General features: G+C 32.8%; 3 protein-coding genes across 6 annotated transcripts in view; 1 reads left to right on the plus strand and 2 right to left on the minus strand.

Annotated features, from left to right (window-relative positions):
* Window positions 1–11,041, minus strand: part of LOC126692749 (uncharacterized) — a 72,621-nt gene extending 61,580 nt beyond the window's left edge. For 2 of the 3 annotated variants that reach the window (XM_050388487.1, XM_050388488.1), the window contains exon 1: window positions 10,478–11,041. In XM_050388487.1, the coding sequence (XP_050244444.1) occupies window positions 10,478–10,930 (453 nt within the window). In that variant the 5' untranslated portion in view covers window positions 10,931–11,041. Of the gene's footprint in view, window positions 1–9,921; window positions 10,239–10,477 lie in introns of those variants that run through there. The other variant, XM_050388484.1, reaches the window with a different exon arrangement.
* Window positions 1,006–8,585, minus strand: LOC126692752 (uncharacterized). Of its 2 annotated transcripts, XR_007645074.1 has the most exons (7): window positions 8,397–8,585; window positions 7,528–7,622; window positions 5,201–5,256; window positions 5,039–5,101; window positions 4,848–4,908; window positions 1,946–2,103; window positions 1,006–1,590 (listed from the first exon to the last, which is right to left on the minus strand). XR_007645074.1 is itself a non-coding variant. In XM_050388493.1 (6 exons), exons 1-5 carry the CDS (start codon window positions 8,443–8,445, stop codon window positions 4,869–4,871), a joined length of 303 nt encoding a protein of 100 aa, XP_050244450.1. In that variant the 5' UTR covers window positions 8,446–8,585; the 3' UTR covers window positions 1,014–1,590; window positions 4,848–4,868. The 2 variants fall into 2 exon arrangements, 1 of the variants encoding a protein (XP_050244450.1); XM_050388493.1 differs by lacking the exon at window positions 1,946–2,103 and having other exon boundaries at window positions 1,014–1,590.
* An 8,152-nt stretch (window positions 11,042–19,193) lies between the features above and the next one.
* On the plus strand, window positions 19,194–19,959 carry LOC126690867 (agamous-like MADS-box protein AGL61). Its single transcript, XM_050385986.1, has one exon. The coding sequence runs from the start codon at window positions 19,231–19,233 to the stop codon at window positions 19,726–19,728; it is 498 nt and encodes a 165-aa protein (XP_050241943.1). The 5' UTR covers window positions 19,194–19,230; the 3' UTR covers window positions 19,729–19,959.
* The last annotated feature ends 4,653 nt before the right edge of the window (window positions 19,960–24,612 follow it).

Below are 24,612 nucleotides of genomic sequence, written 5' to 3' on the forward strand. Positions count from 1 at the left end.
TGTGTGTACGTACGTTACTGTCTATATATATGAGCAAGATGAGTGGTAGAAATCATGAAAATTTGACAATTAATTAATTTTTATTGTATCTATTGTCAAAATTTTAATATGAAAACTAAATTCATTCTTAGTTTTTTATTTATGATGATTACATTAGTTAGTTTACATAATATACATGTTTTAAATTATAAAAGAAATAATTTTTGAAAAATTGCATACCAAACACTAAAAAACATTCTCAAGCTCATTTTCAAGGTTGTTACCAAACACTGGAAAATGAGACAGTTTTCTAGAAAATGCTCTTTGGAAAATGAGTAATTTTCTATAAAACGTTAATGCTGAAACAAACAGAGCGTAAAATTTCTGCACTAGAATCTTGCTGGATACAGTGATCTTTCAAAGGAAATTATCCTCATTAACAAATATGAAACCATAACATTAACATAAACTAAAAACAATTCGAAAGCAAGTGATGGAAAATAACATTGAAAACTGCAATGATTATAATGCAATGTACTTGCTCCATGTAGAATATCATATTTACAATACACTGACATGTAAGGGCACTAATTAGAGAATTGAGTAGTCAAGAGCGTTGTCAGTTAAAACCACAGCTACTAAGTAAATTTTATTAAAAAGTGTCCATCTAGTCATCCCAAATATCAGATATGATGCATCCTTGTGTCTCTGGAATTCGTTGTCTTTTTCTAATTGTTTTGGTTCATGTACACTAAGGCATGAAAGAATTGATTAAGCCACAGACAAACTCCAATTCATCATATGAACTAAACAGAACTGCTCCTCAGAAAATAGCAAGATAAGAATGAACATCGTAATTGGAATGTGCTTTAATGTTGCTTTCTGAATCTCAACTAGCTGTGAATTCTCAGTGTTGAAAGGACAGAGTACCCAGGCCTAGAATTTATGTTTAATAGTTATAAGCTAACCTGCACCTATTCTTTTGTTAAATACACTACAATTCCACAGTAATATGCTTGTAGTGTATTTGGAATGCAGAATTGTTCAGCCAAGGATTAAGTAGAAAGACATATTAGACAAAGAACAAGAGACAGCATGCAGTAATCTGAAATGTCTGAGGTGTTTATGTCACATAGAATCTCTCATCACATACAGCCATGTTTTGAGTAACTAAAATTAGTAGAACTTTCACCCAAAGAATAATTTCCGAGTCTACATAACCCAATCAGGTTCATTGCTCATGCTTGATAGATTACACCTAAGGGACTAACAAAACATCAAAAACACACAAACATTCACAGATTAATCCAATTCAAACACACCCCACAAGTGACTAGCTTGAGTTGATCTTCATATCTTAGTGATAACTACTAGATTGAGCTGATTGTGAGATGATATAACTCAACATTTGCATCATCATATTGTCATAATGTGTTTGTTCTGCCATTTGACTAGCTTGTTGTTCCTCGAAATGTCTTCTTTGTTCTGCCATTTGAATAGCTTGTTGTTTGAGCATGCTTTTGAGGTGTTTTACTTCTTCTTTCAACTCTGTATCAGCCTTTAAAGGTTATTCTTTTAGGTTTCCTCTTACTTCTAATCAAATCAGCAAACCTAGACAGGACATTAACCCCATGAGCATGCTTTTATGAGCACAATTGTTGCAATGTCACTGGGAGCTAGGATCACATAATTGAACCATCTAAGAAAAAAAATATTTTTTATTTTATATTTATGTGATACATATTATAAATGTTTTCAATGGCCTTGGATCAGATGCATGTCACACAGATGTGTGAGTTGTGTACCACACACACACATATATGTTAAACTAAAATTTACTCATATATTGATGTGCTAACAAAAGATAATTTAAAAAAAAAAAAAAAAAAGCAAAAAAGATTCAACAGTGCTTAGAACTAGAATAAGCTACAAATCTTTCATAGTTTGAAGAATAGAGGGACAGCACCTTGGATTTGTGCTTTTTTTCTCAGTTATAGCAATCTAGCATCAGTTACACCCAAAACCCATACAAAGAAGCTGACTGCTTTAAAATGTAGAGCCAGCAAGGGATTGCAGCAATAGTAATTGCATCCCCAGCATCTTTCGTCATAACTAAAGCAAAACCTACAGGAAATTACATTACTTTAAACACCTAAAAACAGTGACAAAGTCAAATTCCTCACATGCAACTTTACACAAATCACACACACATCCTAGTACCATAAAAATTCCATTAAAACAAGTTTGATTAGAATTTGATTCTCTGGGAAATGCAGAAGACTATGATCAGAATCAATGCATGAAGTTTATCCACTATGAAACCTTTAACTTAAATAAAGAGTTTTAAAAGTAATTTTTACTAAATTTTAATTACAAATGTTTTATTATTTAAACCCAAAAAAATTTAAAACTGAAATACTTGTGCAAGACAGAGCAAATAAAAAAAAAAATACAGCTGTGAATGCATGTATGCAAGCATGCTCGTGAATTTACTGCTGACACACCAGAATATTTTTTTCAAAAAAATTATATACCTAGTCCTCAGAGTTTTAGACAAAAAAATTGCACTTAATACATTAGCAGAGCCCTGTTCTGTTATGACAGGTACTTCGCAACAGTATATACCTAGTCCAACAAGTCAATCTTATTGCTCTTCATCCAGAAGAAATAGTTAACCACATAATGCAATTGAGAGTACAGGCACGCAAGGTTAAGGTAGATCTGCCCTTGATAAATGGCATGTACGAGATAGTAGGAGAGAAAAACTCTATTTGGCATGGCATTATGAATAACCTGCATGTTTCTTTTTCTGTTTTTTCCTTCATTGCCAACCAATGTATTTAATGATTCATGAATCATTCTCCTTCGTGCATGGTTAGAATTGGCAATGGTTATGCATCAACAAAAATATTTAACAAAAAAAAAGAAAAGAAAAGATAGTAACTCATCATTCATCAATGAAACCAATGACTTGGCAGTGCTGTTCAAGCGAGGGTAATCAACATAGATGACGAACAAGCAACCAAGAAAGCCAGCTACCTAGCATTTCTTATCCTCATCATGGTACACAAAAACCCCTAAAGACAAAACAAAGTATCTAATGATAAAGACCTGATAAAGTTAAACAAGTAGTCTCTAATGATAAATATTGCAATACAAAATCTTGAAAAATCAAACAAGAACTCAATTGAGTTCATAAATGAAAAGCACGAACTCTTTGTGAGTTCATACAACAAAAAAACAGGACAAATTCTTGATATAGAAATTAATATGATACTTAGGAAAATTATTTTATGGTGTGACTGTCCTTACCTTCATTTCTTTAAATTCTTTTGGGCAGGGGTAGATCCTCAAAAATCATTATAATAATAAAGTTTCAAGTAAACAAAAAAAATAAAAATAAATTAAGGGTGCACGTGCTGGTACAGTAAACTAGCTTAAATAAACAAAATTATAGGTTGAATATGTTGACCTTAGATTGTATTTTTTTTTTCTTTACTAATTAAAGTCTTCTTAACAACCAACAAAGAATAGACAAAGAGTGAAAGGAGGTTTGGCAAGGCAATGAAATAGAAATAAGAAAGAGCTTAGGTTTTCCCACTTTTGAAATATAATCCAAGTGGTGAGTCTCTGATGACAACCAATGGTTATCTGGCCTCAGCTCTCCTCTTAACCCCCTGACATTACTACAGTTGCTTCTTCCAAATGGGACTGAAATGCAGCATTGTATTCTTTTTGGTTCATGTTTGCATTTCATTAAAATCAAGAACTTCCTAAACAACAAAATATGCTTATTCCTTTAGTCTGGCTTGTTATACCAAACCCTAAAAATGAATAGTTAATTTTTTTATTTTATCAAAAGTATGTTGACTAGGCCAACAAGAGGAATGTACGTAATAGCTACTAACATATATAGTTGCCTTTCACTATGTTGAACATTCGTATATACTTTATAATAAATTTCCCAAGAGATATAGCATTGACTTGACTTATCTTGGCTAAGTGAAAATTTTCTTTATGCATGCAACTTTATGATTGAAAATCTGTTCATCTTCGACTTCAAAAGGTAGTTTAACTTTAACCTTAAATATTGGGCAAACATAATTTCTTTCTTAAGAAAGAAAATTTTACCACATAGTTATAGCAGAAATTGTTCAATCTCTTACTCTTAGTCATGTTATCTAGGAAAGTGTTCATAATTTTAAGTTAATGGTTTACCTACATATATAGCAAGAAGATAAAGATATGCCACAATGCCCCAGAATTCAACATATATTGTGCTAGACGTTGGACTTCAATTTGAAAATTTAGTCTACATACTGTCCATATGAGTTGGGGAAGCTTTGGGAAAATCAAAAAATTGGACTAGTCAGTCATAATAGATAGAAATTTTTGGTTTGGTCCAGTCTTCCAAGTGGTTCGATCAACACTACTAGTGTGTGTGTGTGTGTTTGTGTATATATTAAAGATATTTGTTATGGTTAGAATCCATTAATATGACCTTGTATATACACACACCCAAAACTACCCATCCCTAACCTAAATGGGATCCACACTCTTGCTATACATATACACAAGAATTAAATTTAGAGCTGCTGTATTTGGCGACCAAATCTGATAGTTTAGCATGTCAACAACAGAGAAAATTGCATATGATATATACAATTATACGCACTATAATTGACCTGTGTCTTTCTCAGAAAATTGCCAAATTCTACTACTACTACTACGGCTATGAAAAAATTGTTACTTGTAATTGTTGTAACAATGTAAGTTGGAAAATGCAAAGAAACTGAAGAGTAGCAAAGGATTTTAAAATGCTTTCCAGATTCTGATTTACATGTTTATAAGGATGAGCCATTGCTTACCTATTCAAATCAGATTCTGATTTACCATTTGAATCTTTCTTCACCACAGGTTTTGGAGTCTCTGTCACAGAAAATAATTCAAATAGATTTACAACAGATTCACATTCTGAAAAGCAAGATTTAGTAACAAGTACTTATGCACAACTAATTTCATATAAAAGCACGGATAAGAAAGTTACTGCTCCTTATACCTCTTCTGTGCTGCCTCTAAGCTCTGAATCTCCTTGTAAAACTTACAGATGCGGTACACAGACCTGCACCCACATTCAAAGACATAAGAACCACAGATGACAAGGAATTGCAGACTCCTAATAAAGGATCTGATGACAAGGATATCATTGGTTGACAATTACCAATATAGAAGAATTGTTGCCGCACACAAAATGATATTCCTTTGAGCTTTGTATAGCTGCATAAGACAACTCCAAAATATGCATTATAACCACAGTTGATCCAAAAGGCAAGATGGCATTAAGTAAGAGTGCAAGTAATGACACCCAAGTCATTACTTGAATATTGAATAAATAGGTGTATCTGCTAATGGATAGTGTCTAGTGATTAACTGCACAATTCTGTTGGAAAGGATGAAGAAAAAATAGTTATAAATGGAATGTGGATTCTTTTTCATTACTTAAACTGGTGGTGAAGGCATGATTTAAGATAATTTAAAAAGAAGAAGAAGAAGATCAAAGCAAGACATAAATCAGAGAAAATTACTAGAATATAATATGTGATTTGTGTTAAATACAGTGAAAATGTGTAGCAAGAGTCCTGGAGTTATTTGCAAATTAGAGATTGAAAGGAGATTTGATCATGTTAACTGGGAGACCCTCCTCTATCCGCTAGAGATATGGCTTTGGGGAAAAATGGACAGGCTCATGTATATCCTCAGTCATACTTTCTGCTCTTACCAATGGAAGCCCTGTTGGGTTCTTTAACGTTATCTCTAATTTTGTTTATTCTTGTAATGGAGGTGCTTAGTAAGATGATTGACATAGACTAAGAAGAGGTTGGCTATCGGGTGTTGCGGTGGTGGGGGAAAACAGTGAGTAATGGCAACTATAGAATCTACAGTCTTAGGATCTGTCCTATAGTTTCTGATAAGGCAAAAAAAGCTACGTTAGATGGTACTTAATTGTTTGACAGCTACTCTTCAAAGGGAAGCAAATACTCCAAATACCCCAGTCAACACAAACAGTGAAGTACTGGCCTACAGCTTTGTGCTCTTTCATAACAATCACATTCACACCAGCATATCTTCCAAATTCCTGCATACCTCTAGAGCCACTGATTGCAAACTACATACTATCCAAAAAAAAATCATTAGCCATAAGAGTCCCCTTCTCCAATACATTGCATCTGGGCATAAAATGTTTCTATATTCCAAATGGGGGCAATTAAATTTTCATGGGCAACTAAGCTTTTGCACTCAAGGTTTCAACCTCAAATTAAAATGCTATATATAAACATGTAGGAGAGAGAGTTCAAATTATAAAAATTTCTAATACCCATTCAATTTCAAAGCCCTTATGTTCTAAATCAAAGATTATACTACAGAAAATGATAATAAAAAAGTGGAAATACAATAACCAAGGTTTCATATATATACTTCATGAAAAGATTGGATATTATGTTACTTATTAAAATATCAGGAACAGAGAAACATAAAAATTGAAAAGCAAAATCACATAGACATTATGACGAACATGTGGGAGGGTGCGCTAGAAATGTCAGTGTTTAACCCAAAAAGAACGAGAGAAAGTTGGTTAAAGATGAAGAAGCATCCTAGTCCTTGAGGATTGGTTCTATCATCTATCAAAAGAAAGAAAGAAAGGTGCATACATGGAAGTAACTAATCAAACTTACCTTACCTGAAGACTTTGGGCCTTCTTAGAAATAGAATAGCTTGAGAAAATATAAATAGAAAGAAATGTGTTACTAGTTGATGACAAGCAAGAGACATGGTTCGGGCTCAGTTGGGTTTTTAATAAGAAGCTATGAAAGAAGTAGGACTGTTGCTCGCTATAGCTATAGAAATGTGTTACACATACCTTCTTATACACACTGTTATACACTTTTTTTTTTAAATGCAGTAAAAGATACATTTAGATGCTTATAGAGTTCCATTCCCATAAATACCATAGAAACCTGCATACTATCACCCCCATCATACTCCAACAAGACCAAGGTGGGACAAAAATCCACAATAAAACTATCTAGACCTAGCATATTTACCCATTCATACGTTTCAAAGCACCTCAGCACACTTCCCCAACACCCCTATATCAATAGTCCATGGGAGAACTATGTCCTCTAGAGGTCTCCTCCCAAATATTTCAAAATATAAATTCTTAATAAGGAATAATGCCATTCATTCTTAATGTTAGCATCATTAAAGAAAAAAAAAATACTAGTATAAACACAGCAAAATCAAATCATATAAACAAACACAGCAAAATCTCCCAAAAATCAGATGAGTATTTAAACAAAACTTGAAGGAGCAAATTAAATCACACACCAAAAGCCCATATTCACCAAAATTGAACCCTAAATCACACACCAAAACTGAACCCTAATTGCCACATTCAATCAATAAAACCAAATACAGCAATAAAAGCAATGCACAATATTCAATCAGAGATTAGAAAATGAAAAATTAGTGCATCGAAAGTTACAGAACTTGATTGAGATTGGCAAAGATGCGTGTGGAAGCAGATCTTCGTTGGTGCTGCTGACCTAGCTCGCCGGAATATTCCTTACTCCGATCAGAGATTCCTGCAAACCAAAATTTTTGCAGAGAAAATGACAGAGAGAGCAATCGAATGAAAAAGAAATCAAAGAAAATAAGAGCCTAAATACTCTAAGACTGTAGAACTTTGAACAGAGAGGAAGAGCGTAAATTCAGAGAGGGCTTTTGTTTCCAATGAGTTAGGCTCTTCGAATCAGTTTGAATGGATGAATTTGAAAAATCTTTATAAATTTTAGAGCGTAAACCCACGGGCCCTATTTCCAGCAATTATTTAGCTTATTTCAAAGGTACTCAATAAATCTAGTAATAGTGTCACATTAGTGTTTGTTTGTCGAAAAAGGTCAAGTTTCTCGTAAATCAAAACCTCTAGCACTCCAAGGTACCTCCCTCTAAGTTTGGAACAGTGAACTTCACTGGAAAGCTAGCTCTGTGGTTTCAATCTTTCAAACACTCTTTTCGAATCAAAAGATGATTGGGCAAATAAAATATATTTTTCTATGAAGGACAAGGCACGGATTCTTGATGATCTTGATTACAACATGGGGATGGCAAAAGCAAGGGAAAAGATCCTGAACAAAATAAATCAAAAGAGAGAGGACATATCATTTTTGGCTCAAGTGGGCTCTTTTAAATAAATACATGGCAAATAAACTTCAATAAACAATCCCACAAAGCCAAAGAAAAAACCAAGTATCTAAACTTAACATGAAGAGCTAAAAATGCTCCATCACAACAGAAAACACAATCAATAATATTATATCTTAAAAAAAAAAAAAAAAAAAAATCAAATATTGGGGAACCTTGGACTTGGATTGAATTGCTCCTCCACATACAGTACCAAATTGGCATCTGAAACCACCATTGCCCGCTGCTATTACCAAATTGGCATACTTCACTATGACCACCAAACAATAATTTTGAAACCCATCACCCCCCATTCCCGCCAACACCAACCCTACATTCTGTTTTCGCAGCACTCTCTCTCTCTTCTCTGGTGTATTGTAATTGAAGTAAAAATAAATAAAATAAATATTTGTATTAAAAAAAAAGTGGCACGTATGAGTAATAAATGTAAAAGTGAGGGTAAAATGGGGAGAAAGTAAAAAAAAATGTTGTGGTTCGAAATACCGATTTCAGGGATTGGGTTTTTTGAATTATAAGACCTTCATTCTCAGACTTAGAGAAAGACTTTTCTTGAATTGCTTTCCATTCTCCTTTACAACAAGAAACCACCTCTCTCATAAAAAATTAAAAAAAAAAAGGTTCTCACCTATGACAAATAAATAGATTCAAATAAAAAGGAAAAGACTTGCATTCAATACTAACAAATGATATACATTCAATCGTAACAAATTAAAATTGTAAAATTATCATCTTTCATTACTTCATGAACTAAGTACAAAGAATTCAAAAATCATATACAAAAAGAATCATCATCAACATGTAGATCATCATCATCAATGACGGTGATGGAACTTGGATTTCTTGGAAAGATTAATCTCTGGCTCAGGCTTAGGGATGTCTCTCAAATCCACCAGTTGAATCTTTCTTTTGGCCTTTTGAACTTGTTGGTATCCAAGTTGTAGCTTTCTTTTTGATGCTTCAAGTTTCAACTCCAATGACTTCCTCTTCTCCTCTTCCTCCTTTTGCGCTTTCCTTTTCCGCCATGCAGCCAAATTAATCTTGACCACAATCCTCTCTTTCTTTTCACCATTCTCGGCACTATTACTGGCAGCAGAAGACAACGTTGAGATCGCTTCCTTCTTGTCGCCATCATCTTGCTGCTTTGAAGGAAACCCAGAAGAAGAAGCAGAAGAGAGAGTCCTCTTCAAACCCATTCGAGGGTTAGCATCTAACCCCATAGCCACACGAGTTCTTGCATCTAAACCCAAAAGCATAGCCATGGCCATGACTACTGAAATCTTCAAGAGAGAGTATTTTTGCGTACTGAAATCTTGAAGAGAAAGTATTTCTGCGTTTAGTTTTTTCTTGCCTAAGTGGGATATATATATACATCACTCTCCGACTCCCATACGGAGACGGAGAGACTCGCACTCTCTGTTTTGTGATCACCGACTCAGAGGAATACTTTCATCCCAAGCAACCCCAACTAGCCGTTACTATTTAAATCTCTTTATTTAGTTTTTATTCTCCTCTCCAACTACAAGAACTGAATTTAATTTCATTCAAGCATAGAAAAGGATTTCTTCTATACCCAGAAAAGCTCTAGTAAAATTAAACTCCTTCAATAATTTACACGGCGAAAGGCACCTATGACATTGTCACGTATATTAATGCAAAACTGCCACCCTATCCTCCACCATGAAAAGATTAAATTGAGCAATTGATTTCATAATAGGAATGAAAAGGCCTTGAAATATTATGCATTACAAGAATTAATAAAAGTTTTACACTTTTTGAATAACATGATAGTATTGTACGGTGTACCTGCTTGCTGTAAGGGCAATACAGATTTGAATGAATTGACCAAAAAGAAAAACAGAGAGAAATTTCCAATTGAATTATCATCTTGAAATATTCCCATCTCTCAAATTGTTGGGGAGCTTCACATGGGCCGTGGGATCTTTCTTCTTCTTTTTCTTGAAATGTTTAGAGGCAGCTTTCAACGCCTTAGTCCAAGCCTGTAATGAACAGTGTAAAATATGATAAGAAAAATGCTTTTTTGTATTTTGTTTTTAATCAAATGATGAACCAAAAGTAAATTGCACTCAATAGAGACGAAGTTTTCCTACAATTTTTTTCTCTCAAAAGGACTTATGTATTTCCGGTTAATTATCTCAAAATTTCAGATTAAAAAAATATAGAAATAAAGAAAATAAAATAATAGAAATTCTCTAGAAAGAAATAGGAATAGAAATACCTTTGTGGTGTGTCGGAAACAAGTAAAAGTGGGCTTTAGAGGAGTTGGGGAGAACTCAGATGCCTTGGTTTTGTTCTTGTGCATGTGCTTCATCTTCAAAACATTAAGATTAAGATTGATGTTGAGCTTCTTCTTGATGTTGTGAGTGACTTTCTTCAACTTGGTTTTATTGCTCAACACCATAGCACCACCACCAAATGAGATCTTTCTATTTGTGGGTGTCATGAAATCCAAATCTTCAAAATCAGAATCCAAGTCCATGGCACTGCAAGCCCGAGGGACCAAAGGGGACCATATTGAGCTCTGCGTGTAGTCAAAGCCAAAAGCCGATGACTTGTCAGGGGATTTGCAGGGAAGCTCTTTTGACATCAATGGTTCTAAGTAGTACACCACTTTTGTAGTGCCCATAACAAGCCTCTCTGTCTCTTCTTCTTCTACTTTGGACATAGCCATAACTAAGAGAGATCTTCTTCTGAATCTTCTATATAAGATACTACATAAACTGTTGTGATCTTTTTTGCCTTTTTTTTTTTTTTTTTTTGCTTTCAGTTTCCTTGGTGGGATTTGGCCCGTTTGGGGACTTGTGTTTAAAGCAAACGTGGGGAAGAAAGAACAAAAGGAAGTTTTGGAAAGTTACCGTTACATTTTCAATTTTAAATGTGATGGGCCAGCTTTACCCCTTGTTTCTTAACCTTTTTCTCGATTTTGCCCTACATTTTTGCTTTTTTCTCATTTAGGTTCATGGAGTGAGTGATATAGGTGCCATGTCACGTGTGCCATAGTTTAGAACAGTGAATAATCTAACAAAAATGTGACCATAAATAAAATAAAATATAAAGCATTTACAATGATTTGCTGCTTGTGAATTTATATTAAACAATAATACTTAAAATGATAAAGTTTAGTTACAAAATTGATTGTAAACTAAATCTAAGACTTTATTCAATATTTTTTTTTATTGAAGGTGAATTTTGACAAATCTACAATTGGATCACATATTCTTCATATATTCTCCATTCTTGCAAAATTTTTAGAAAATTAAAAATTAATAGCTATGTCATCAATAAATTGTTTAAATTGCAAGTTTTTGTAATTTAAAATTATGCATAAAATATGAGCTTATAGATTATATAATAAATAATATCCAATTAATACAAAATTTGAAATGTGTATTAAGAGGGTGAAGAACATGAAATTCAACAGTTAGATTTCCAAAAAAATATAGTAATGTTTATTTTATTGAGTAAAATTGTAACCTTAGGCAATTAGGCTACAACTAATTTTATAGTTAAATTTTGTCCTACTTGAAATATGTGATGAAATCATGAAAGTGTTTGTCTATTTATATATTAAATAGTACTAAAAAAAAAAAACTAGCACTTTCTATCCCCCAAAAAAAAAAATACTAGTACTCAAAGTAATTTTTTTTTTTTTTTAGAAGAACTAAAAGTGGAGATTGATCAAGAAAGCTACTTACAGCTTGGAGGCTAGACCAAGTATCCAGATATTCAAATCCAAATTGTCTTATTTTCTTTAGATTTGAATATTGTGGGACTTAACAATCTAGAGCCCTAATTTTGGAAGTCCAAGTGGAAAGAAGAAGCCCAACAACGTGGACAGAAAAAAATTGGTAAATGGATAGAAAATCCATTAAGCCCAAGCGGCAAGAATAATGGATCACAGGCCCATGAGATAAACAAATAGGCCTTGAGGGGGTAAATGGGCTTAAAGGAGCCCGAAAAGAGAGAAATAAGCAAACCATGGGCAATATATGATGTGAAAAAGTGAGAATGGGCCATAGTAAGCCCAAAGTAATGAAAGCAAAGAAAGTAAGGGGTTGATGGCAAGCCCATGAGCCCCAAGGATGAGGGATAATGTAATTGGGGCAGGGAAGCCCAAAGAACTCAGTAAAAACCCATGAGAATGCAAAGTTAAGAAAAGAGCCAAAAAAGCCCAAGGAAAGCAAATGGGCCAAGGACACCCAAGAGAAAACAAATGGGACACAGGAGCCCGCCAGTGATGTAATAAAAGAACCAATGGCCGTACTGGGCCATTGGGAGAAGAATAAACGTCAGGCCCAAAAAGGCCCAGTAGGATTGAGGCAACAATTTCGCAGCAGGAATAATAGAGTGGTATGGCAGGAGATGGTAGCAGGAAAAAGGGTGAGTCGAAAAAAGGTAAAGCCCATCATCAAGTAAGGCCCAGCCCTTAAGTGAGGCAAGCCATAAAAGAAAGGGAAATCAGAAAATATTTAAAAACGGACAGCAGACTGTGCAGGCCAACCACAGCAAACACATGAGCAGCAGGCAGATCTTGGACATACATGGAAGAAAGGCACGTGCAAGGCCCAGACGTCACCAGCCTGTACCCAACCAATACAGGACACGGTGAGGTTATGGGTCAGAGGTAAGAGGGCATGGTTTAGCCGTAGGGAGAGGGGAAAACCTATTTTGAGGTTCCTACTCGGACTCTTTTGGGAGAAGTGTCCTGCTGGGATGACATACCATCCAAAAGAAGCAAAGTTGAGTTGGAACCACTAGGTGCATGCCGTGAAGGATAGGGAGAGAAAAGGCACCCACACCATAGCAGGTAAGGGTGCCATGACAGACAAACAAACAAAATAGTTTTCTTTTGTCTGGTGATGGGGAGTGGCACACAGACGGACCAGTGGTGGTCGGCAAGTACACCCAGACCAGACAAAGGTGGTTAAGGGCTAAAATAGTAAAACCCGGTCACGGTAAGCACTATAAAAAGAGGCCATTGCCGTGTATAGGGGACGAAACAAGCACCACGGTGTAGGAATTTGAAAACTAGGAAATAGAAAACAAGTATTAAGAAAAAGAGGAAGAAAGAAAAAAAAGATAAGAAAGAGGAATATTAGAAGAGAAGGAAAGAAAAAGATAGAGAGTTAAAGCGGCAGGCATGCACTAATAGGTTGATTCCTTCTCTCTCTCTCAATGTCCTACTTTCTGCCAGAAACAAAGAGTTCTCTTGTGCACCAAACATTCAGGTCCGTTTCTCTCAAAGTGATTAATTTCCATGATAGGATTTCCTTGGGAGATTATTCACTTTGAGAAGAGGCATTCTTCCCTCTCTGGTTTTGGTCTTGCGGATCAGATTTAATCTGATTTCTTCCTTCTTTTAATTAATCATATACTACCCACTTATTCCCCTTACTTTCTTTATAAAAGTAATTGTTGTTAAACTGTGATTATCTTTTCTTGATTAGAGATTATCTATTCACTTTAATTAAGAAGTCAAAGAACTTTCTTTTGTCTTATTATTATCATATCTGCCTGCCACAACTCATCTAAAATAGCTCTGCCCGCCGTAGGCGCACTCTTGGTGAACGAGGCATAGTTTGTGTACAAGCTGGACCAAACTGAGTTGCAGTTGGACCGGTCTCAACTCCCTTACTCAGAATATTTGGGTCCAGTACCGCAGGAGACAGCCTAGCCCGATATAACCAAAAAGACCCACTACAGTCCTCCACTCACTCCTATTTGGACTCTCTAAGAGGCATAGGGTGACTAACTTGAGCCCCATATTCAAGGGATAATAAAATTCCAATTTTACCTCAACAGAGGTCTTACAAATATCCAAACACAATTTTAGGTAAATGTATGAAATCATAAGCTTATAGTCAAAGTTTCATTAATTTGTTAAAATTTAAGAGTTTTTAAAATGACATCAAACCTAACCAATAATAATAAGAAGGCTATGTGACCACCTGACTTGATATATTAATAAGACAATTGATCACATGACCTGATATATCAATAAGGCAACTTGATTTGATATATCAATGTGATGTTAGGTGGAGATACTCACACTAAATGACAAAATTTGAAAAGTTAAATCAATTTCTTTTAATTTATTTACATCATTCACACTAAACAACAAAAGCTTGAAAAGTTGAATTCAACATTTAATTTCCTTCTCATTTACTTGATAGCATTCACATCAAGTGGAAAAAACAATAAAAGTTTTATAATAATAATAAATAAATAAATAACTTAATAAAAAGAAGACAGATAAACATAGATGAGATATCGGTTCGGTACTGATCTATTAGCTAGAATGACCTATTTTCATCAGTAAGTCTGATATATAGAATGGTACTATTTGAATGTGTTTTTGTATTAGTGGATTGATTGGTAGGATAATTATTAATTGTATTTGATGATTTCAGTACTTTTATTAACTTCCTTGATCAGACCTTCGTGGCCAAATATAATTTATGAGTTTGATCTATGTTATTTGTTTGTTTATGGGTTTGGTAATTGCAAATGGCAATGGTGTTGTCTTTTTGGCCAACGACTCTATTTTTAAGAATCGTTTGGTGGTTTCAAGTGACAGTACGAATGGTAGTTTGGGTGGTTTGTGTGATGACGATGTTTGTCTTTTCGGCTAAAATCAGTAGAGAAATGAAGTAGAGAAAAGAGAGAGAAATTTTATTATTAGAATTTAGTAGAGGTAAATATTAAAGCTAATTTAGGTGTTTATTTGTTAATATATCAAAAGTGGAGAGTTAAAATTGTGTGAATGCTTTAAACCAACAAATATGTAATAAATTATAAATCCCTTAATCACTTCCTCCTCTTGTACCTTAATTTCCAAACCATTAAAGCCTCAATTCCGCTCTCCCATCCCTACTATTCCCTTTTCCTACCCTTAATAGAATGTTGGAGTATTTGGCTATCATTTTAGTAAGTCTCACTAACAAAGAGGTGAGTATCAAGCTCAAAATCTTAACAGAAGTAGAACAAAGTAAGAGGTTTAAGATAATGGGGAAGGTTACTTCAAATAAATAGATGAATAAAAAGAAAGTGAAGGTGATCACACAAAAATATTGAAACCTCACAGCAAAAACGAAGGTCTCAACCTTGGGTTGAAATTTATGCCTTCACCTTTGTCATCTCAACAAAGAAAAAACTATTATTGCCGTTGTCTTCGTCTTCATCTTCTCTCATGAGCTCATCTACAACTTGATTCGAGCAATCATGGTGGGGAAAAATCAACAATTGAAACCAAGCTTGAACAACTTGATTATGGCAATCGTGAGCTCGTCTCTCTCTAAACTGTATGCTTCTCAATCTATCAAAAACATCCTATCTTGATTTTACCTCCACTCTATCAAAAATCTTCTCAAGTTCATCTCCCCTAAATCAACCTTCTTGGCATATTTTTTTAAGAAATTCAAATTTGTAAGTTGGTTTTAAAGCAATATTAAGGGTAAATTATATACTTGATCCATAAAATTTTGTAAGTTGATTTTGGTCCTTCAAATCTAAAAAAGGTTGAACTTGGTCTCTGAAATTTCAAAAAAAGATCAATTTCTTCCCTCCATAAATGGGGTTTCATTCAACTTTGTTTATTAATTAAGTGGTTAGTTCAATTTGGTTCCTAAAAATCAAGGTGCATCTTAACATATTGCGGGTAATGTAAATTGAATAATTGATTAAGGGACCAAACTTTCTATTTTGAAATTTTAAAGACTAAAGTTGAACTTAAAAAATTTGCAGTACTAAAATCAAGCATAAAAAATTTGTAGGCATGTAAAGTATAATTTATTCTAATAATAACATTAAAAAAAAATTACAATTTGGAAGAATTATTAGGCCTCTTTAACATGCAAAAAAATTTTCATTCTATATATGGGGGTTAGGAAATTTTCTCAAAAATATTGATCAAACCTTATTTGGCAATTGGCCATACACACTAAGCTGTCAGCCACGCGTACTTGATATTATTGTGTACAGATTCACTTGAATATTATACACCCTGATTGTGCAAGCATTGGTTTTGGAAGAGCTTCATTAAAACTTTACCAAGAATAGTTTGCTGAATATTATTGGAAGTGCTTCATTAAAACTCCGCAATAAAAAGTTTGAATAAATATTATTGTCTGCCAATTAGAAATCTAGTGGACCCGAGAACTAAAGCATACAATTGCACTATAGACCTGTTTAACCCCCACTCATAGGCCTGTTTAAAAACCCATTAAATTGAACTTTATTAGAATGATAGATAGCCTTAGGCCTGTTCAGGTACTTTTGTAATACATGATGTGGGCTTCTATTATATGCCTGGTTTATTTTTGTAATACATGATGTGGGTTTCTATTCATCTATAATTGACGCGGTTCTATTATATGCCTGGTTTATATTCTCTTTCTTTCTTTGTCAAGCTTTATTTTTTCAGATTTGAGTGGCATTATTAGTTTTAGAGTACGAATTATTGAGTTTTCTGTAATGGGTTTTTCTTCATTGTCTTTTTTTTTTCCCCAGCTTCTTGAGATTAAACCAGAAACAATCATGGCATGTTTGTCTGTTTGTGTTGTGACTCCATGTATGTTCTATATTACCCTTTGTGTGATACAACTATGAGGTTACTAATATTATGTGTGTATAGTCCATATTTTTAAGTTGACAAACTGTGATTAAATATAATCCATTTATAGTGTTTTTGATGAGTCTTGAGTACGTTAAAGGTGTATTTTATAATCCAAAACAAAGACCCAAGTTCCGATCAAGAAAGAATCAAGTTTAGAGCAAGAAAACAAAGTTTCTGTCACTTCGATCATTGGCTCGACACTTTGCTTGACCGATCAAGATTTATTATTGCAACATCAACACTTAGTTTGATTGATCGAGATTGCAATATCAGCAAAAATTTGAAACGTGAAAAAGCCTATAACTTGCTCGTTTCCCAATTCGTGATCCTTTTTTTGTGCTATTTAAAGGATATCATAAGCTATACCTAAAGAGGTTTTTTAGAGAGAGAAATCATTGTTTGTGCAGCTAGGGTTTGTATAACCAAGTTTCTCTCAATCTCACTATACTAGAAACTTTCAAAGTATATCTGAGACTCCATCTATTCAACCCGTGAGAGTTCAAGAGCACATAGAGAAAGATCAACACCGTGTTGTTGCTGCCATACTATAGATCTGTATGAAGCCATAGATCAATCCAGTCTATAGCAATTGCTTGTCAAATCCTTTAAGTGGATTTCCTAGAGTCACAAATAGAGAAGTTTGTGTGAAATTAGTTAACCACAATTGATGATCTAAAACCTTTAAGTGGAAATCTCAAAGTGACAAACAGACAACAATCCAAAGTAGAAGAGTTCATGGATTCAGAGATGTGTGATCATGCTAGTAAGTACTACATGAGAGTAGCAATAGATTTAGGATTAAGTCTATTGCATAAACTTCGATTCTATTTAATGGATATGTTTCCTTTAGGGTTAAGTCTGTTGATTTAATTGATGTCTGTAAAACTCTTTGTGGGAAATTATCTAATTCTTTGAAAATTGCTAAGAAATTCCAAGAAGAGTAAAACATGGTTAAACTTGAAAAAGAGGCATTGAGTGTATGTTTGAATAAATCAAATTAATTGAATGTGATTAAAAAAAAAAAAAAAATTATGCCTGTGAAGTTGAAAAGAACAAAAGTTTGGAACAAAAATTAGATTAGTCTAAAGCTAAACTAGAAAAATTGTCTAGTACCAAACCTTTTGTTGTGACTAAGTCAGTTTTCAAACCCCTAAAGTCTAAATATGGCAAAGTTTATATTTGTACTCCCTTCCACAAGTCTTGCAAAATTGCTTGGTCTGCTTTTGAAAAATTTAAGCTTGTTAATTGACATGTGATAGAAAATTCAAAAAATGGTCTCCCATTGAAAAGGATTTTATTTTCCCCAAAAAAACACTCTGTTTTTCATGTTTTCACCTACAAAGCTAAAGACTTTTGCTGTGTGGGTGATAAAAGATTTTCTGAAGTTAGTGTTTTTTGAACTGTTCCTAATTTAATTCTTTAAATTATTTAAGGACTTTTTTTCTTTCTATTTTAGTTTGTTTTGATTATTCAAAAAAATTCAAAAACATTGAAAATTTGCAAAAGGACAAAAATATTTTATTTTGTCTTGTTTTATTTTTTCTTAAGGTGTATTACATGAATTTTAATATCTCTCTCTTCACTTAGAACATTCTTAATATTGTGGAGAAACTTGAAAGTATGTATAGCATAACTTAGTGCATGACTATTTTGAGATAAATGCAAATTGTGATGTCAAATTGTCAATTGTATAAAAGTCATATATATATATATATATATATATATGTACTTTATTTTCTGCTTTAGCACATGCACACTTGTTGCTCGTTATTAAACTCTTTTTTAGGTAAATTTTATAAAATGAATATTCATTAAGAACCTTGAGTTTTTAAGTCAAGTATTTAAGTCAAGTATTGATATGTGTCTTGAAAAATTCTGTAGTTTTCACACTAGTTAAAAAAATAGTGGAAAGAGCTAATCTAGGTAGTTTTTTAGGAAAAAATGGGTAAATTGTACACTTTTTTCCTATTATATACTCATTAATGTTAGTGGTCTAATGTGTAGCAAATTTGTAAATTTAAATAATTAAACACTCACTAACGTGGGTTATTTTTATACTAAAATAGATAAATAATTTATTCTATTATACGCCCATTGGTTTGAGTGATTTATAGTACTCGTAAAAAAAATTATTTTAAAATAAAATCTTTAACTTGCAAGGCACGCCGTGTACACGCTGCAAACAATTGAAGAAACTGGAAACTGAAGCCTAAGGTGAAATATAATAAGTCCTTTACCAATATATAAAAGTCGGTAAAACCTACTTAGTTTCCTCTCTTACAATATCACAAAGGGCATTCCTTTTTTCTTTAGGTTTCCTTGTACGTGGGGTTTCTCTGTTTCTCTCTCGAAAAAGTATGGCTGAAAACAATGAAAGTAAGCGGCCATCTGGGCGGAAGAAGATCGAGCTGAAGAGAATAGAGAAGCATTCGAGGCGAATAGTGACGTTCTCGAAGCGGCGCAAGGGTCTTTTCAAGAAAGCCGCCGAGCTTTCCGCCATGTGCGGTGCCCATGTCGCTGTCTTCGTTCTCTCTCCGAAAGACAGACTCTACACCTTCACTCACCCAACTGCTGACTCTGTTATCGACCGCTTCTTAAGCCAACGCAACAACAACAACCTAGAGGGATCATCATCATCAGCTTGTGATCAGATTCTTCAGTCTGAGTGGGAAAAGTCCATAGACAACATGGAGTTGGAGGAGCTTGAGGGTTACATGGCGGCCATGTTAGAGTTCAAGAAAGAGGCATACATGGAGCAGGTTGACGAGACCGATATCCGGACAATGGTTACTAGAGAGTTTTTCCCTTTGCGTCCGATCGAGAAGCCTGATGTTAATAACGATTATGAAAGATGATAAAACTTGGAGTTTTGGTTCCACTTTGATTTGCTGCTCCTGCTTTTGGCTTTCTTTCATGGGTGAAGATAGAAGGAGGGGTTTCCTTAATTTTCTTTGTTCTTTTCTTTCTTTCTTTTTCTTTGTCCTCTCGAATTGGTGAGGCAATAATGCAGTTGGGTTTGAGTTTTCTTTAACATTCTTTGTTTTAATTTTTGAACTATCATTTTTCATGGATGCTAAACAAGCATAGACAGCAGTAGCTGCTTAAATAATATGTGGTTCTTAAGTAGCTCCTATTTTGGCTTTCTTTCGTGGGTGAAGTATATATAGAAGTAGGGTTTTGCATAATTTTCCCTTTTTTTTTTCTTTTTTCTCTCGGATTAGTGATACAATGCTTAGTAGGGTTTGAGATTTTTTTTTTTTTTTTTTTTTCTTGGTGTTCTTTAATATTCTTTGATTTGGTTTAATGACTTATAATTTTTCTTGAATTAGTGATGCAATGCTTAGCAGGGTTGACGGATAATTTTTCTTTAATACTCTTTGTTTTCTTTAATTTTTAGGCAATGGCCCAGAAATAGAATATCTTATATTTCTTTGTCTAGTATTGCAAAAAATGTTTCAAAGAAAAAAAAGTATTGCAAAGAATAATAATAAAAATGAAAAAGGCCTCTAACCTAGCGATATACCTCTTCGATCTATTGGTTAATAGATTGTTTTGTTATTAAGGCCCAAAAATTTAATGAATAAAAATTATTTTAAAAATATATTATGCTCTTTTTGAATGGTGTGCATTCTATTAATATGTTTTACTATATGGATCAATATATATATATATATATATATATATATATATGTTTTACTATATGTATGCATAGTTTAAAAGTGTAAAATTTTTTCAATCTTCCAAAAATTTTACCTCTCCTTTTTCTTTATCAAAATTAAAATTAGAATTAATAGTATTCCAACTCTAAACTCAACATCTGGTGTGTAAATTAAACCTCTGCATAGGGAATCAAGTTGAAACTTGGACCTAAACCAGTTAGAGACTCTCAACCTCTCCATCTTCAACCCACTAGATTGAGTTGTACTCCTTAGCTTGAACAACAATTCCACGTTAGGACATTGAGTCCACGATATATTAGACTTATTAATTTATAAAAATATTTGTATCATAAATCAAACATGTCTTAGTTCTAAAGCATTTATATTTGTATGCAACATTGCAAGTACATGAATATGAAAAGATTTATAAATTGTAATTCTTATTTCGAATGGGATAAAAATTCATGCACTCTATTTTCTTGGTGATTAATTCTTGGCGCATGGCTTTGAGCATCCATCAACACAATCAGCTACTTTCTTTCCATCTGTCCCCCCCCAAAAAAAAAGATAAAAAAAATTAGTTTTTGTAGACTTCATTAACAGCTTAGCTCATAGAGAAACGTATAATAAGTTCTATCACACACAAGATGAAAAAAATTAAAGAGAAGTTAATAGTGTTTACCAGGGTTTCCTATGGTGCTAATATTAGTGCATGAATAGGTTGCACAACCAAGCTCACAAAAGTATTGGGAGTTTATGCCAGTGGAGGGAGGTGTTATGCAATCTTTAGTGCATTTAAAACCACATAGGAGGATATTTCTTGTTTGGATGAAACAAAGAATAAAGCAACCTGTATAGCAATCCTGGAAAGAAGCAGTGGATTGCCCTACAAGCATCCCCAAGAGCAAACAAAGCATCACAAGTGACCCAACTCTTTTCTCCATCTTTCTTTCACTTGTGAGAATGACAAACGTTGATACTAAAGTAGAGTCAAGAGTGTGAGTGCCTCCTTCATCCAGCAAGGACTTAATATAGATTTCTGATAAGTTTTTACATGAATAAACGTTACAAATGGAAATTGAGTAATGAAATTTACAAAATTAAATGCAAGAATCTACATAGATTTAGATTGATGGATATGGTGCATCTCACTTTAAAAGGGATGTCCATTATGATGGACATCTCCCATAATCTTTGCAAATTTGGGCACTAATTAATTAGCATTTCTTTTCTCTACAAAGATTTTCTATGGCCACAAAAAAATTTTACAACTTTTTCATAATAAAGTGAGCTAACAACTTATCATATGTCAAAATAAAATAAAATAAGGTCACATCCGGATCCACCACTACTCAAAATGACCTAGCCGATCAAAGTAATCTAATTGGACCAAGTGGCTTCTTTGTTGCCTATTCAAATTAAATATTTAATGTGGGTTACAATTAGTTTAATTGGTAAAATATTTTGTCATCAAAATAGAAGATTAGGAGTTTTGAACATGCCTACCCCAAAAACCAATTGATGTCTTAGCATGATAATAATGAAAAATCATTATGAAGCGGACACCACGGGTTAATATTCAATTGTATCTATAAATATAAAAATAAAATAAAATAAAAGGAAGGTAATTACACTCTTCTCCCTTAAAATTTAGGAGAGTAACAACCCACCCCAAACCTAAAGGGAAAAAATACTTCTCTACCTTGAGAGTTGAGATTTGAAGAAAACCACATCTCTCCTTCCCCCGTTCATCAATATTAGTAATAGAATATTTCAAATTTTAAAAAGATTCTCTTTAGCAAAGTTTAACCATAATCAATAATAAAAAAAAGTCAACTTTTATACTTAATATTCTCAATTCTATTTGGTATGTAAGCAAGTCAACTTTTATTTATTTATTTTTGAAAAAAGTTCACTTAGAGTCCGTTTGGATACCGCTTATTTTGCTAAAAACTAAAAACACTGTAGCAAAATAATTCTTAAATGTGTGAATAGTACCGTGGGACCCATTTTTAATGAAAGTTTTGTTGAAAAAAGAGGTTTGTAGGTCTCGTGAACAGTGCACAGGGCCCACTAGAACTCAATTAACGCTCTTCTCAAAAAAAAAAAAAAAATATATATATATATATATATATATATATATATATATATGAAACGCTGGATGCAGACGTGAAACTCCAATATCCAAACGGATACTTAAATTAAAATCTAAGCTACATATTCAACTGATATTATTCAAGTTTGAATTGCCAAACATAAATGCTTACCATCTCAATATGCTAAGGTTTGGTTCCTTATTAATCTTACTTAGTAAAACTATAAGTCAACATATATATAGATATATATATATATATATATATATATATATATATGTATAACTGAGTTATGTATTCAACTAATATTATTCAAGTTTCAATTGCCAAACATATATAGATACTTACTATCTCAATATGCTAAAGTTTGGTTGCTTATTAAGCTTACTTACATATTTATATAATTTTTTACATCTTTTTTCTTCAATTAGTTTGGTGTTTCATCTTTGGACAATGGAAAAATGCTACAGCCAGGGAAGAGCACGAACTCCAGAAATACAACATTTTCCGTAATTCATTTGTGACTTTTACTATAATTGCAACTCTTGAATTCTATAAAATTATTTATTATACAGCAAAGTCGTACAAATTACAAATGCTTTAAAATTTTAAATGATTTCAATTTCAAAATTTTTTAATTCAATGCATTTTTTCTATTTCAATTTGCATTGATTCTACCAAAAAAAAAATCAATATTTGCATTGATCGAATTTCTAAAAAGTATGCCAACTATATGGTTTAGGATTTCTATAGTTCCTACAGGAACTTCGCTTATGGTCCTTAAAATCTTAACTATCCTTTGTTTAATAAATGGTTCAAATTTTGCTACGTCCTCAATAGTGCTAGACAATAATGTTGGTTTCAAAATTGATAACAAGGAAAAATATGAACCATTCTTATAACCATGGACCGTAAGGATTTTCAATCCTTAACTTTTTTACATCCTTTTTCTTCAATTATTTTGATTTATTTCCTTAATAAGGGGAAGCCAAATAGTTCTTATAACTCCCATAAAATAAAAATAAAAAATAAAAAATAAATAAAAGTTCTTATTACTCACCAAATATATCCTAGTTATTTCAACATTGGCTTCAAATGCCTAGAGTATAGTTGTAACTCAATTCATATTTTTTGGTTTTTTTAATAGAAACATTCAAAATTCAAATTTCCCACTCGAAACTATTAAATTATCAAATAAATAAATAAAAATAAAAGCTTTGGCTTCAAACATGGTTCGCGAGTCCATTATAAATTTATATTAAAATATGTTAAAGAATTATTTTTATAATTCATGTATAATACTCATTATATTTAAGAATTAGTTATATTACATGCCATAAAAAAAAGGGGGAAATGTGAAAATTTATGTTTGATAATTCTGTATACGAATATATAGATTGTTTGAATATGCTCACGAATATATATTTTTTTTAATTGTGTGTATCATTAAACTTACTTTTGTGTTTTTTTGTTTTTGTTTCAACCTTTCCTAAAGAAACTAACTATAAATTACCAAGTCCCTTGTGTTTTAATGGCATTACTCGGAAGAAATTAGATTTAAATCCTCCTTCCCAACTGATTGTGAGCAGGAAAAAAAAGGATCCATATAAATTCTCTTTTTATTAATAATTAGTGCCTCACATATTCAACAAAAGATATTAATAAACCTATATAAAATTGAAACTTAGAAATGAATAGATGTACCTCATTAAACTCATGACAATAAATTCATATTTTGTCATTAAAAAACACTATACTTTTTCTTAAATAGAAAAAAAAAACAATAAAAATAACTAAACAAATAATTAAAAGTTTTGCTGAGGTGAAAAGCTAAATGAGAAATGTTTTTATTTTCTTTTTAAGAATGCGCCACATGACAAAACTATAGACAATCGTAGCTTGGAATAAAACATGTGGAACAAAATTATTAGTTGGGAACTTGGAATAAGATAGATAGATATATATATATATATATATGTATATATAT

The sequence above is a fragment of the Quercus robur genome, chromosome 7 (assembly GCF_932294415.1).
Source record: "Quercus robur chromosome 7, dhQueRobu3.1, whole genome shotgun sequence".
In the NCBI taxonomy this organism is placed as follows: Eukaryota; Viridiplantae; Streptophyta; class Magnoliopsida; order Fagales; family Fagaceae; genus Quercus; species Quercus robur.

Excerpts from the sequence above, each read along its gene's own strand:
- LOC126692752 (XM_050388493.1), bottom strand. The coding sequence starts at position 8,445 with ATGCCAATTTGGTACTGTATGTGGAGGAGCAATTCAATCCAAGTCCAA. Across the intron at positions 7,623-8,396 it reads CAATTCAATCCAAGTCCAAG|GAATCTCTGATCGGAGTAAG; the intron begins GTTCCCCAATAT and ends TTTGGTTTGCAG. Across the intron at positions 4,909-5,038 it reads TTAGAGGCAGCACAGAAGAG|AGACTCCAAAACCTGTGGTG; the intron begins GTATAAGGAGCA and ends TTTCTGTGACAG.
- LOC126690867 (XM_050385986.1), top strand. The coding sequence starts at position 19,231 with ATGGCTGAAAACAATGAAAGTAAGCGGCCATCTGGGCGGAAGAAGATC.